We start from the raw sequence: 13622 nt of genomic DNA, 5'->3' as shown, positions 1-13622 counted from the left end.
TGAGATATATCAACAAACTAGGGGGCACGAAGTCCAAGATGTTGACCGAGTTAGCCAAAGACTTCTGGCACGCCTGTTTGGAAAGGGAGATAGCGGAGTATCTTCCGGGAGTGAAGAACACGGTGGCAGACTGGAACTCCCGGTACTTAACCGACTCCAGCGACTGGAGCCTACACGAGTCAGTCTTCGAGACGAGAAATTGCAACAAAAATGGGGTCCTTTCGATACAGATGTTTGCATCGAGACTTAACGCCCACCTGCTGAAATATTTCTGCTGTAGACTGGACCCGGAAGCGTCGGGGACAGATGCATTCATGCACAGCTGGAAGGGTCCCATTCACTATGCCTTTCCCCCCTTCGCGATGCTAGCTAGGGCTCTAGCAAAGACGCGCAGAGAGGGAGCTGAACTAGTGATAGTGACACCAGAATGGAAGTCGCAAGCCTGGTTTCCAGTTCTGATGGAACTTTCTATGGATTTCCCGCAGAGGATTGCCCGCAGAGCAGATCTCATACTCGATCCGAGAGGCAACCCACATCCGTTGATTCAGAGCAAGACTCTGAACCTCATAGCATGCAGAATTTCAGGCGCCGATGGTGTCTCCCGGGACTTTCAGAACAGGCTACGGAGCTTATCAAGGTATCATGGGCTCCATCCACTATTCGAAGCTATGATTCCGCTTGGCAGGCCTGGGTCGGATGGTGCAGAGGGAGAAGTATTTCTCCCATTTCAGCTCCTATAGAGCATATTCTGAATTTTCTAGCGTCTGACGCTAGCGGGAAAGCTTTCTGAACGGTGGGTGTATATAGACCAGCCATTTCAGCAGGGCACGAGCTGATAGAGGGATCTCCGGTGGGAGAGCACCCAGCAGTGACTAGACCTCTTAAGGGAATAAAATTAACTAGACCACCAGTGCCTAGATATTCAACGCTTTGGGACGTTAATAGAGTGTTATAATTATTTGAGCAATGGCCAAGGAATGACCTCTTATCCAACAGGCAACTGTCAGGGAAGTTGGCTACATTACTCTGTTTAGTCTCCTGCAGGAGAGTATTAGACGTGAAGGCATTGGAAATTGACAGGAAAATATTTTATGCAGAGGGTATAGCCTTTAACCTAGCGCAGCGCACAAAGACAAATTCTAAGGTTAATTACCCCTATTTTCCAGACAATAGCAAGCTCTGCGTAGCTCGATGCATTAAATGTTATGAAGCGGCAACAGCGGCAGTCAGACCTCATAATGTTACACAGCTACTCATTGCGCGTAGGAAGCCTTTCAAAGCAGTGGCCACAGCGACAATAGCGAGATGGGTGAAAGAGGTTATGGAACAAGCGGGCATAAACATATGTTTTCTAAGCTCATTCTGCCAGGGGATCAATGGCTTCGGGAGCTTTTGCAGCCGGAGTTCCGCTGCAGGAGATCTTGAAGGCAGCAGACTGGTCTAGTGACTCCGTTTTCAGAACCTTCTAGTTTAAGCCCGTGGCAAATAAAGCAGCAGCAGTGATTCAAATCTTTGAACAAGCATAATGCTCGCCTCCAGTCTTGTCATAGAATTCAAGAGAATGTCTCTATGTTGCATCCAGGAAAGTGCAGAATTCTTCACTACTTCTAAAGACAAGAGGAGATGTGTCAGTTAATAAGAGATAGACTTGTAAAGCAAAAGCAGCCAGTTTCATCAAAAAAGAATAGGAAAGCACCTGGTCAAGGGAGGACTTAAACTAGGGAAAGGAGTCCTATTGGAGGTTGAGACTGAGGCTAGGACTACAGAGCACCAGAGGCCTCATGGGAAATGTAGTGGGGACAGTTCTTGGACCGATTTAAATGATCCACGTTGGATGAAAGTTTGTTAGTGTTGTTTTTTATTAACTGTTTAAAAATGTTTTTTGAAGTGCTGTGTTGAGCAGTAATACAGAAGAAAAAGCATAATGCTCGCCTCTGTGTCTTTAATAGAATCAAGACTTCCTGCGCTATGCGCTTTGGCAATCTTCATTATGTAGGCACATGTGAAACCAACAATTCTGTTTCACAATTGCAGTCTGTGTGATGTCTGGCACCAAAACATAAAAAGTATGAACTTTACTGATCATACGACCACTGTTTCAGTAGCAGCTCGAAACTCTAGTACTCTAGCATAATAGTGAGATATTTTTGCATTTTAGGAACCAGGTGCTTTGCTGCTAATATTAGCATTTTTAATTGGCATGCCCATATGGAATAGGTTTAAATGTAAATTTGGTTGAACGCATAAAGTAGATTATTTCAGCCTTGATCAGAGTTGCTTGTTTCATATTCATTGTACATCCATAGTATCCATACATGCTTGGTGTAAAGACCTTCGGATTACCACTATGCATGAATGTAATCACTGATAGGATTGGGGAGATGTTTTTTTTTAGAATTGGACCTGCCTCATTAAATTGAAATATGATTATTAAATGTTAGAGAATGCTGTTATGTGTTTATCAATTTCTTACTTGTCTTTTCTGTTTATGAATTCAGGAAATAGATGGCCAAGCACTTCTCCTGCTGACACTGCCCACTGTTCAAGAGTGTATGGACTTGAAGCTCGGGCCAGCCATAAAACTCTGCCACCATATTGAAAGAGTCAAGCTTGCCTTCTATCAGCAGTTTGCCAAATAAGGTGGCCATTCTGGAGTGGACTTTTAAGCACAATCGCAGCTCTACATTTCTCTCGCTTTAAGAGGAGAAACTAAGCATCAGCGAAACGTGGCTCCATCTCTTGTCACATGCAGACATTAGAGAGCCATACATTTTTGCACTTTTATGGGAGGAGAGGATGAGCCCGACCTTGTCTGCAGCATGAGGCCAGTCCGTATTCAACCAACACTATGACAAGCCAGCTATCGGCTTGAATGGAGACAATCAGTTTTATGGAAGTGTTTTTTTAATTCCATCAAAAATGTACTCTTTCGAGAAATGTAATCATGCAAATCTGGACTTTTCTACGGAAGAAAACGAAGCAGATTGGGAAATATTACTGTTATAAAAGACAGTTTCTCTAAAACATTCAGTCGGTGCACTCTTCATCTTTCCTCCTTTCCATTATTGAACGCACAGGTTTCTGAGTAACTACTGCTTCTTACATACATGCTGCATTTCGAATCAAACAAAACATATTGTGAATTGCTAGGATAATGGTGTGAACATGGGTCCTGGATATTGTATGTGTGTTTATTTGAGATTAGTTTGTGTTTTTATTTAATGGTATTGATAACTCATGTGGGCCTTTTTATTGCAGCTTATTTTCCAATGTACTGTGTAATGCAGGGATGCGTTCATGCTAAAGAGATGGTAGAAGAATCTAATTTTTCTAAACTCTATACAAAAAAGTCTTCCCTTTTGAGCACTTGTAGTAAAAGGTTATCAACAATGCACAAATAAGTAGTTTCACCAGATTTTCATTTGTTATAGAAACCTTTCTCCACCTTGAGCTAAAAGATAAGGACTTTACACCTAAACCCCTTTTCTATATTTTGTTCTAAACAGTCCCCCATCTATTCCATTTCATGCATCCTCTCCTGGGTTAAACATTGGGTATTTAATTCTATTCTTTATTTTTATTAAAGTGTTACAATTTAACCTTCAGACGGTACAAAAAATAATTGCAGATAAACAATACAGTCAAATATTACTAATTAAATACATTTGCACCAAAACATACACTAAAACCTGAATCAAAAAATACAAAATTGATTACAAATCTAAGAATATTGACACATATGCAATTCATATTAATTACATTCATGTTAAAAGTGCAAATTAAGTGTAAGAGTAACTTATTCTTTTAGTCAGTTCTTGCCAAATATAAGAGTCAAAATTGAGAGTAAGAATCTCACCAGAGTATATGTAAACCCATGGCTGATCATTTTGCAAATTTATATCCATAGAGCCCTTGTATCCCTTTTCATACAACTTAATTAGCTTGCTGCAGCTTGTCAACAAATGCTGTGAAGATTCAAGCTCCTTTTTAAAAATTCGACAAAGGCGCTTGTGTAACGGTATATGGGACCAGGCACCTACACGCACAAAAGTGGGTAATTTGCTCCATTAGAAGCTGAAGAACGAACCTTTTAACCTTAGCATTGTTGATTTTCAATATATAATTAAACTGAACATTCATAAACTCTAACGTAATTAACAAACATAGACGTTTTAGACAAGTTCAACATATTATTATTTCTGTACCAGACTAAGGCCGCCTTTCTAATTTCTTTAAATGCAAGTCCCAGAGTAATTGGGTAATCAATAACAGCATTCATACCCTCATAAAACGATTTCATTTCAAGTATCCAGGTTTTCAAAGCTTTACACAGCGAATTAAAATTCAACATTCCAGAAAAATGTGAATAAATGGAATACACATTATTCTCCTCTTAAGAATTTTTCAAAACTTAATACCAGTAGCTATTTCTTTCAGGGTCAGCAGTGAAATTAACCCTAATTTACTGCAAATGGCCCCGATCGGGGTAGAATTAGCAAAGCCCAGAGTGGAGTGCCATCATTTACCCTCCACTAATTTGAGCCAAGAAACGTCTTTATTTGTGTATATTTCCATGCCATAGAGGGCATTAGGTACAATGCTGGTTCTATATATTTGTAGTAAGCCCTCCATCGAGTACCCACCACAATGAGAATCAATATGTTTAACAGCACTGAATTTTCTTTCCAGTCGGATCTGGAGCAATAGAATTATAATTGATAGAAAAACCTAAGAATGTGTATTTCTTTCCCACTTCAATCGGTTCATGTTTTATTTACCATGTCAACTTAGCACACTTTTTCCTCCCGTGATTGAGACCATAATGTTTTTTCATAATTAATTGAGATTATTTGTCTAAGCATGTTTATGTAATATAGTAAGACTCTGTTGAAGTTCTATTGGTGTGCGGTCCATGACTATGGCATTGTCCGCATAGATGACCAAGCTTCTCGGTTGAATACCCAATTGAACAGTGGGTATTTATGGGGGTGTGGGTAAGACATACTATTTGCCAAGAGCAACGTCAATCCTTGCCTGATGTGCTGAGCCACTCACATTAGCCATTACATTGTAGGTCGACCAAAAGGTTTAAGCAGAGATGCCATGGTACCATGGAATGAGAATGATCACATTTTGATTGGTAATGCTCCCAAGAATGCTGATAACAAGAATGTTGGTAACAATGTAAGAAAAGTCTCAATGGCCCTTACAAGTGAACATTTTGTTACAAAAACATGTAATATTTACTGACTAATGTGTCCTATATCTTTAGTTTCCGTGTTTACCACAGCTTCCACTATCTAAAAGACAATACCTCGCTTTTATAATTGTGTTAATTTCTTGAGCTATCGAAACCCATTCCTTTTTTTAAAAAAAATGTATACGGTTGTGCAAGCATGCAGCCAATCAAATAGTAGAATGTGTTTTCAGAGTTCTTGGAAAACAGAAGTTCATTATGGTTGGCCTCTGTTGCTTAGCATCAACAGCTGTCATATTATATGCATGGTTAATCTGTCCGTCAGACCTCTTACAATTGACTTTGCAATTTCTATGTGCTTATCCACAGCAGTGGGTTCCCCAACAATGTGTTTGGTAGGCTTCAAATCATGGCATGAGGCTTATTTATCTTTTTCAGAAACCATAACCGTACAGTATATATCAGATGTTGGAAAACAATTCAGTTAATTTACCTCCCTATAGTTTTGAATTCAGAATTCTTTTGTATACAGGATGATTCAGTATACATGTCCTCCTTTGCACTGAAAAAAACCCTACATCAACCTAATGGCAATGCACTCTTTAGTCTTATATTGCACAAATTCCATTATTTTCTCCTTTTAGGTTCCAATTTACGCAACTTGATTTTTTTAATGTGGGATGAAATAAAATGTCTATATTTACATTGCTTTTTTGTTTGGGTGATATCTGACGCAAACTGTGAAATCAACAGATATGGTTTACTAGCACATTGGTTCACAACGAGTAGTGCTTATCTGAGATAATTATTTAAAAAAGTTTGGAAGAAAGACATGTAAGATGATAAATGTAAACACATAAAATGTCAGTTCAAAGCTAAAGAAGGGAACGTTTCCATTGTGGCGATTTCTACAGCACTAAAGCCATTCATTGAGGAATTATCCCTCTATTTTAAAGTAATTTATATTGTATTTGTAAGGTGAACGGAATTGGGCAATGATGATGCTGCCCTTCAAAGGAGAGGATCGAAGACGCCAACCGTTTTCTTTCCACAAACTGCATTGTCATTACTGCTCGTCCATGAGGTCCACTTCAACATCGGTTTAGGGGAAACATTTTAACTTTTTCTTGTAGCCCAAGTTGTGTAATGCAAAATACAGTGGACAGGTTTGCCAAATTGTACTGACTTTTCCATTTCCCGCAGATTGTGAACTCTGAAGCAAACAACTTTTATCTGTTGCATCAACTAGTGGAACGTTATTGTACCCCTATGCCTATCTTATTTCAAAGCCCCATCCCTCTTTAAGATCCGGTGCTCTCCTTTCTTTTGAGGTTATGCACCACTATTGACTTTAGTAGCTCCTCCTCCGTATCTGTATCCCAGAGCATATGTTCTTTTTCTCCCCATGGTAGTTTGCAGAGGGGACACCACTTGCAGCCTTATGGAGACCAATGCTCTGGTTACTTATGGATACAGTGAAGATAAATAGACCTTGCACCTCATTTGTCTGCAGAAAAGAAGGGTCTCTGGGATATCTGCCTGCTTCATAAAGACTTTGTTTAACTGAAGAATTAAAATATGGAAAACTAGCATCAACAAAGCAAATAGCTTTGCTGTCCGTCCTTTCTACAGGTACTCACTTTTCAGGAGATATTGCATTCATATTCCCAGGAAGTACCCTAATTTGTGTTATGTTATTCATACACCAAGGGCTCGATTCTGATATGGGCGTTAAGTACCGAAAAGGTCAAGGAAAGCATTAACTACATTTTTGGTGGTTAAGACTTATTAAGAAGGTGTCGCATTCTTCCGAAGTCGGAATGAATACCCCACTTTCGGAGTATATGTGGCGGTTGCTAGGATGGGCGTGAAACCAACCTAACAACTGCCACATTCAGTAAATGCCATTTAACGCAGCTATTCTTGTGGCACTCCTCCACTTTAGAATGTGCTTTAAAGTGGCACACATATACAGTACTACTTTTGTGCCGGTTTTGTGGAGGAGTGCCTTTATGCCTTTCAGACACTTCCATGATTGCTTACAAAGGAACGAAACATGTCAGGTGGAATCTAAAACCACCTTGGGGCAATAGACTATTGGACATATATCTTAGCAGAGTCTTCTTGGATTTATAGGAATTGCCCAAGGAAGATAATGAACAGAAAAGGGTTCATACTTTGGCTGTTTATTGTATAGGGGTTTTAGTTATGTAAAGCAAAGCATTTAATGTTTGAAAGAACAGACAAATCCTGCATGTACCATGGCAATCGGGGTTTGTGACTTCTAAATCTCTACTGGTGCCGCAATGATTTTGGCAGCACTTTCGTAAAATTACAATTTTCTCGTTATTTAACGAAAGTGCTGCCGAGATTTAGCATTCCTCCCGTTCTCTCCATAAACCGGCAGAATGCAGACAGTGAATTGTTGTGCACTCCGAGGACACAGGCCCACTTAAGAATAGTGGTGGAGCCTGGGCGTCCAGATTTGGCACAGTGAGTGTGCTCTTTAGCATGCTCACTGCGCCAAGATAAGAATCGTGCCCCAAGTATTGCTATGCCGTACCGGGTAATGCCATCAGGTCAGTTTATTTCATTTCAAGGTTTTGGTTTGCAAATTCCAAAGACGTGTATGAATGCCAAGTATTTCCAATAATACCAAGTATTTGCAACATTGTCATCCAATTCCCAGCTACTGAAACACTTGTCATGGGTATGTGTAGTTAGGCGAGCAATGTCTAGTTAGCATACTTCTTGTCGAGTACATTATGCATTGGGCAACATTTCAATATCACAGTAAAGCCATTTCAATGGATTGCATTCTCCATCAAATTCCTCATCAGATAGATATCCATTCCAGCACCAACTGCTCGTAAACTTTTCAACAGGGGGGCGTAGTACGACTCATCTCGACCGTCGATCCCTCTTGACTTGCCCGTGCCACTCGGCTCTGGTACGGACGTCAGCTGCCATATTTACTACAGTGCAACGCCCCCGTACCTCAGTTCCATCTTCCTGCATGCAACGATTCTCATGAGAAAAAATTGAAATGCGACAATATTGTCATGTTAGATCGTATTTCGTCAATGTATCTACTCCTAAGAAGTCCAGGTTTAAGTGTTGCCATGACTGCTACTCCAATATGTCGATCACCGACCTGCATGGCATCTGCGTGTGTTGCCTCTGTAAAGATCATGACATTGAGGATTGTGCCTCTTGCCAGCAAATTGATCAATAGGTGTAATTTTTCCGGGGGACAAGGGTGTTTGTCCCTCCAACTGAATGAATCCCAAGTCATTGCGGAAGCGATCTGCAAAACTAGTACTCGGGCGACCCCCGTCAAAATGCCCAGCTTGTTTGACCACCAGGTCGTCTGGGCCAGAAAGAGACGGAGGGTCCCACGCACAAAAAACAGGACTGGCACCACAAAAAGACTAAAACTGTCACATTCCTGAAGCCATTCATCATCCTAGTTTTCCTATAAGAAAAAGCAATGCCACTGAGGCAGGCACCCCTCCGATTCTTTGGAAGAGCGCAGTAAGACCTGCTAAAACCCAGGAACGTTGAAAGCAGAGCAAATGCCCTAATGTTTAAAATGGCCTCAGCTGGTACAACTCGGGTCATGACACTTCAGGCTCTCACAGCACCAGATGTGCCCAGAGATTAAGGCGCCAAGGTTGCCAAGTCAGGTCCAACACCCTTGTGCTTGACCACAACCACCAGGAAACCTGGAGTAGTGCTGAAAGGCCCTGATCGATTGGTGCCGTTAGGCCTGGTGTGAACGTCGGTGCTGGCAGTAGACCCTTCCTTTGTCCCCGATTCTTGCGCTGCTTTTTTTGACACAATGTAGATGATTTTCAATGACGAGGGGGACTAGGTGGTTTTCGGCTTTGAGTCTATGTCGAAGAAGCTAGTGGAGATGTGAGCTCAGCTGTTTGTGTGCCTGCATGCAGTGATTTTGTGGTGGTTGTGGGAATTGTAGGACTGGGCATATTGTGTGTTTGTGTGTGCACTGTGGGTGTCGGGTTTATGTTGGAGTTTTATGGTTATGGCTAAGTTGGGGACTCTGGATGTCATGGGGCCAGTGACCACCACTTGCTACGTTATGTAGACTTCAGAAGAGGTATATGGAGGAGTTCATCCAAGCCCCCTCCACCAATCTCTGCCAGTCACTTCAAGGCAACCTCCTGCCAGTGGATTTGATACCTCCCTATGCTTGTAGTGATAGTTGGTTTCCTTACTCCAGAAGTGCTTTATCCTGTCACCAGGGAAAGTATTCCATCTGTAAAACAGATCACGATTTGAGTAGTTTTTCCCAGAGAAGACTCGTACCCTTCAACGGGTGCCCACAGAATTCAACAGTTCAAATACCAAGTTGATTTCACCAGAGATGCCTCTTGATGCCAGAGGAGCTCACATGCTTGCTTAGACCAGGAAAACCAATGTTCTTGAGTAATCATGCCAGCGAAGGAAACCCTCTAATCGTTATCGTTATTCCCACTGACTAGGAACCCTAAGGTCTGTAACATCGATGTGACACAGAGCAAGTGGAAAATAAATCCAAGATAGGCAGCACAATTTGGGGGTAACTGGGTTCACGATCATAATGAGGACCTAGCACAAAAGTGATACAGCCGGGTAAATTGTAGTCCCTGGAAGAAAGGGCCAATCTCTGCACCAAACCCCTTTGAATACATTGATCAGCCTGCATGGTTATAAAATGTTTTGAGAGCCAAAAGACTAAGTAAAGAGTATGAGACAAGAAGGTGTCAGCAGTGTGTTTCAGAGCAGGAATTGAGGAGGCTAGAGAGTGAGGAGGAGCCAGGGAGGTGAACACTTGAGAGGTTCTAGAAAATAAGGCAGAACAAGTGGCGATTTAATGGAGTGGAGGAGGAGAGGCAGAGTAGCAAGGAGGAGAGATAGAGGGAAGAAGTAGCTGAGAGTCCAGTGGAGAAATCAGGAGGTGGGACAAGCAGGAACTATGAGTTGGGGGTACTTTACAGGATCAAATATCAGAGAGATAAACCCAAGGATGGAGGAGATGATGTGGGATGGAACAGTGAAGATAAAAGAAGAGCCAACGAAGAGGCAAAGAAAATGCAGATAACTATGAACAGAGGGTAGTGTGGGACCATCCACACATCGCCAAACATTGAGCATGAAAGTGTCTCTGATAACCAGTGACTGGATGGAGTGGGCTGCCTAAGCAGAGTGGGCTCTTCGGGAATCAAGGCACTGCGGAAACGTGTGCCACCTTAGGAGAGCATTCTTAAAGCGAGTGGTCTCCATCCTCGTGCAATGTGATCAAGCCAAATAATCCCCTAGCACAATCGGATGGTGTTCAATGTCCTGCCTGATGACCCAAAAACCAGGGATGGTGGTAGCAGTTTCTTACACCTAGAGTGTGTCATCCCGACATCAATTACAAAAGCGGGCATCAAAGGCAGTCAACAAAGAATTGTGGGGATATATTAAATGCAAGTATTGCGAGGGACTTTCTGTTGACTGCCTGCAAGGTAGAATCTTTGGGAGAGTGGCATAGACAGAGGTCCTTAGTCCTATAGAGAATGCTACATTGTCTTTTATTAAAGTATTGCCCAGTTTCCTTAGCAATCAATAAATCATAAATGTTCTGTTATTTAATATACACCTTGAAACTTAAATGTTGACCGAATCATTTGTTGATCCATTTGACTGTGATTTGCTGTGGGTGTATTTACAGTCACTGGCAGTCTATGTACTGTGTGTGAGAATTGCTTTAGGCATTATTTGAGGGGGATGGATGCTGCAACTGCACCTTCTGTTAGGATCCATACCAAATATTACTTTTCTCGACAAAACAAGTAACTTTGTGTTGGATGTTGCTCAACAGAGAAGCCTAGGGATAAGCTGGGAAAGAGTCCATTCCAACATGACTGCTCTATTTTGTGTAATTCAACTGCCAGTTTGTATATCCCATCTCATATACATCTCACTTCAACGCTCTGACAGTAGTTTTACCACACTAGGAGCATGGTTAAGAGTTTGACACTAATGGTAAAACATGTATTATTTTCAAATACAGGATGTTTGGAACTCGGTTTACCAGAGTGGTAAAACATGACACTCATATTGTATGCCTGTTTTCCGGTGCTAATATTTAATGCTATTTCCACATGCATTAATGGCCTCATGCAGTACTTACTGGACCCTCGGGATCCCAAAATGGGAAATAAACTAAAGGTCCTCATGACTTGGAATTGTTCAGTCTTTTTGGGCTCTAGTAATCACATGGAGTAATGGCAAATGAGAAGTAATACTGCCAAACTCTTAATAGGACCATAGGTGTTGCATTTTAACACCAGCAGGCAAAACTTAAAACTTGAGAAAGGATCATCATTACCATCATTACCAAAACCACTCCCCAGCACTGGACAGACCATTACCTCATTGACTTCACCTTATCTCTCAATAAAGAAGTCATCAAAGGAAAAATCATGGCACCACCACTACCCACTAGAGCAAAAAAAAACATAACCCCCGACAACCTCCTACCACTACTACTGCCAACCCTCAATGCTCTCCCCGATAATCTAAAACCAGAACTCCTAGTAGAAAACTATAACAATACCATAAAAAAAGGACTAGACATCATTGCCCCTCTAAAACTGCAAAAAAGCAAACAGCAAGCCCACCTGAACACCTGGTTCACCCCACATCTGAAAGAACTTAGACTGCACAAAAGGAAACTTGAAAGCCAATGGCGCAACTCCCCCACAGAAGAGAACAAATCACAACTCAAACTTTGTGCAAACAACTACAAAAAAGAAATCCTACTCACCAAAAAGAAACTATTCAATGAAAGAATCGAAAAATCGAGCTCCAACACCAGAGAACTATTTGCTATATTAAGGGAACTAGAATCCCCGATACCCCCACCAGACAATATAATTAAGGATAAAGTATGGTGCACCAGCGTCCAAAACGACCTAACTAATAAAATCAAAAGTCTCCAAACCAAAATCACTCTGAAAAAAGACTCTCTCACCACCAATGAAACATCTCCCAGCAACCACGATAAAACAGCCAACCGCCCAGGCCATAATCTCTTCAGATTTACCAAAATATCTATCCCAGAAACAGAAAAAATTATAGCCTCACTTAAACCATCTAACTGCAAAGGCGACAACTGCCCTCCCCAGATAATCAAGGATGCTGCTAGGGATCTAGCCCCCTTTATAACCAAGCTGATCAACGCATCTTTCTCCTCCAACACCATACCAAGCAACCTCAAAGAATCTTGGGTCCTGCCTCTCCTCAAGAAGCAAACCCTAGACCCCGCTATCCCCACCAATTACAGGCCCATCACCACGGTGCCATTCCTGTTAAAGATAATAGATAGAGTAGCATACCTGCAGATTCAGCAATATCTTGAAACTCACAAACTACTAGGCACCCACCAATCAGGCTTCAGACCGAAGCACGGCACCGAGACAGCCTTAATCGATCTTAAAACCCAGATCAATGAGATTAACGACAAAGGGAACACTGCCATGTTACTACTCCTCGATCTGTCGGCAGCATTTGACCTGGTGGATCACGCAGTCCTGTGCGAACACCTGGCCTCAGCAGCCCACTTCTCGAAAGAGGCCATAGCCTGGATCCAATCATTCCTGGACAACCGAACTATGAGGGTCTTCTCCACCCTAGCCTCAGCAGACCCCATTAAAATAACCTGTGGGGTGCCCCAAGGCTCCTGCGTCTCTCCCACCCTCTACAACATCTTTACCAAGCCCCTATTTGACAAGCTGGACAGACTGGGTGTCTCATATACCAATTATGCAGATGACACCCAGATCCTCATACCCCTTTCAGGCAACTACGCTTCAGATACGGCCTTGGTAAACAAAATATATCTCATCATTCAGGCATGGATGGCCACACACGGTCTATGTCTAAATGATGAGAAAACCGAAATCCTGCTCCTCGGATCCAATACCAATCTCAAAAAACTCAGTTCTAACTACAAGGCCTTCAACATTGATGGCAATACCATCACAGTGGCCAAAACAGTGAAAACACTAGGCTTTCACCTTGATGCAACCATGTCACTAAAAAACAAGTCAACTCACTAGCATCCTCCACCGCCTACACATGCAAGCTAATTAGGGCAAGTAGAGCCTTCCTCACCCAAGCTAGCTGCATCATCATAGCCAACGCCCTAATACTATCCAGACTGGACTATTGCAACGCCATGTACCTAGGAGCCAACAAATGCATAACCAACAAACTACAGACACTACAAAACAACGCTCTCAGAACAGCCCTCAACCTACCCTCTAAGGAACACATCTCCAACAAAAGAAGAGAACACAAATGGCTTAAAATCCATGACCGCATCTCCCTCAAAACGGCATCACTCACCCACAAATGCTTAAACAACACAGCC

At 42.0% G+C, this 13622-nt stretch overlaps 1 protein-coding gene across 3 annotated transcripts in view; it reads left to right on the top strand.

Annotated features, from left to right (window-relative positions):
- The window catches only part of SFMBT1 (Scm like with four mbt domains 1), a 1637826-nt gene extending 1631921 nt beyond the window's left edge, over window positions 1-5905 (top strand). For all 3 annotated transcript variants that reach the window (XM_069643544.1, XM_069643545.1, XM_069643546.1), the window contains exon 21: window positions 2499-5905. In XM_069643544.1, coding sequence (XP_069499645.1) covers window positions 2499-2639 — 141 coding nt within the window. In that variant the 3' untranslated portion in view covers window positions 2640-5905. The remainder of the gene's footprint in view (window positions 1-2498) is intronic.
- Window positions 5906-13622: the final 7717 nt, after the last annotated feature.

This window comes from Ambystoma mexicanum, chromosome 2p, assembly GCF_040938575.1.
Source record: "Ambystoma mexicanum isolate Mex_15411 chromosome 2p, UKY_AmexF1_1, whole genome shotgun sequence".
In the NCBI taxonomy this organism is placed as follows: Eukaryota; Metazoa; Chordata; class Amphibia; order Caudata; family Ambystomatidae; genus Ambystoma; species Ambystoma mexicanum.
This window is presented reverse-complemented; position numbering and strand designations above follow the sequence as displayed.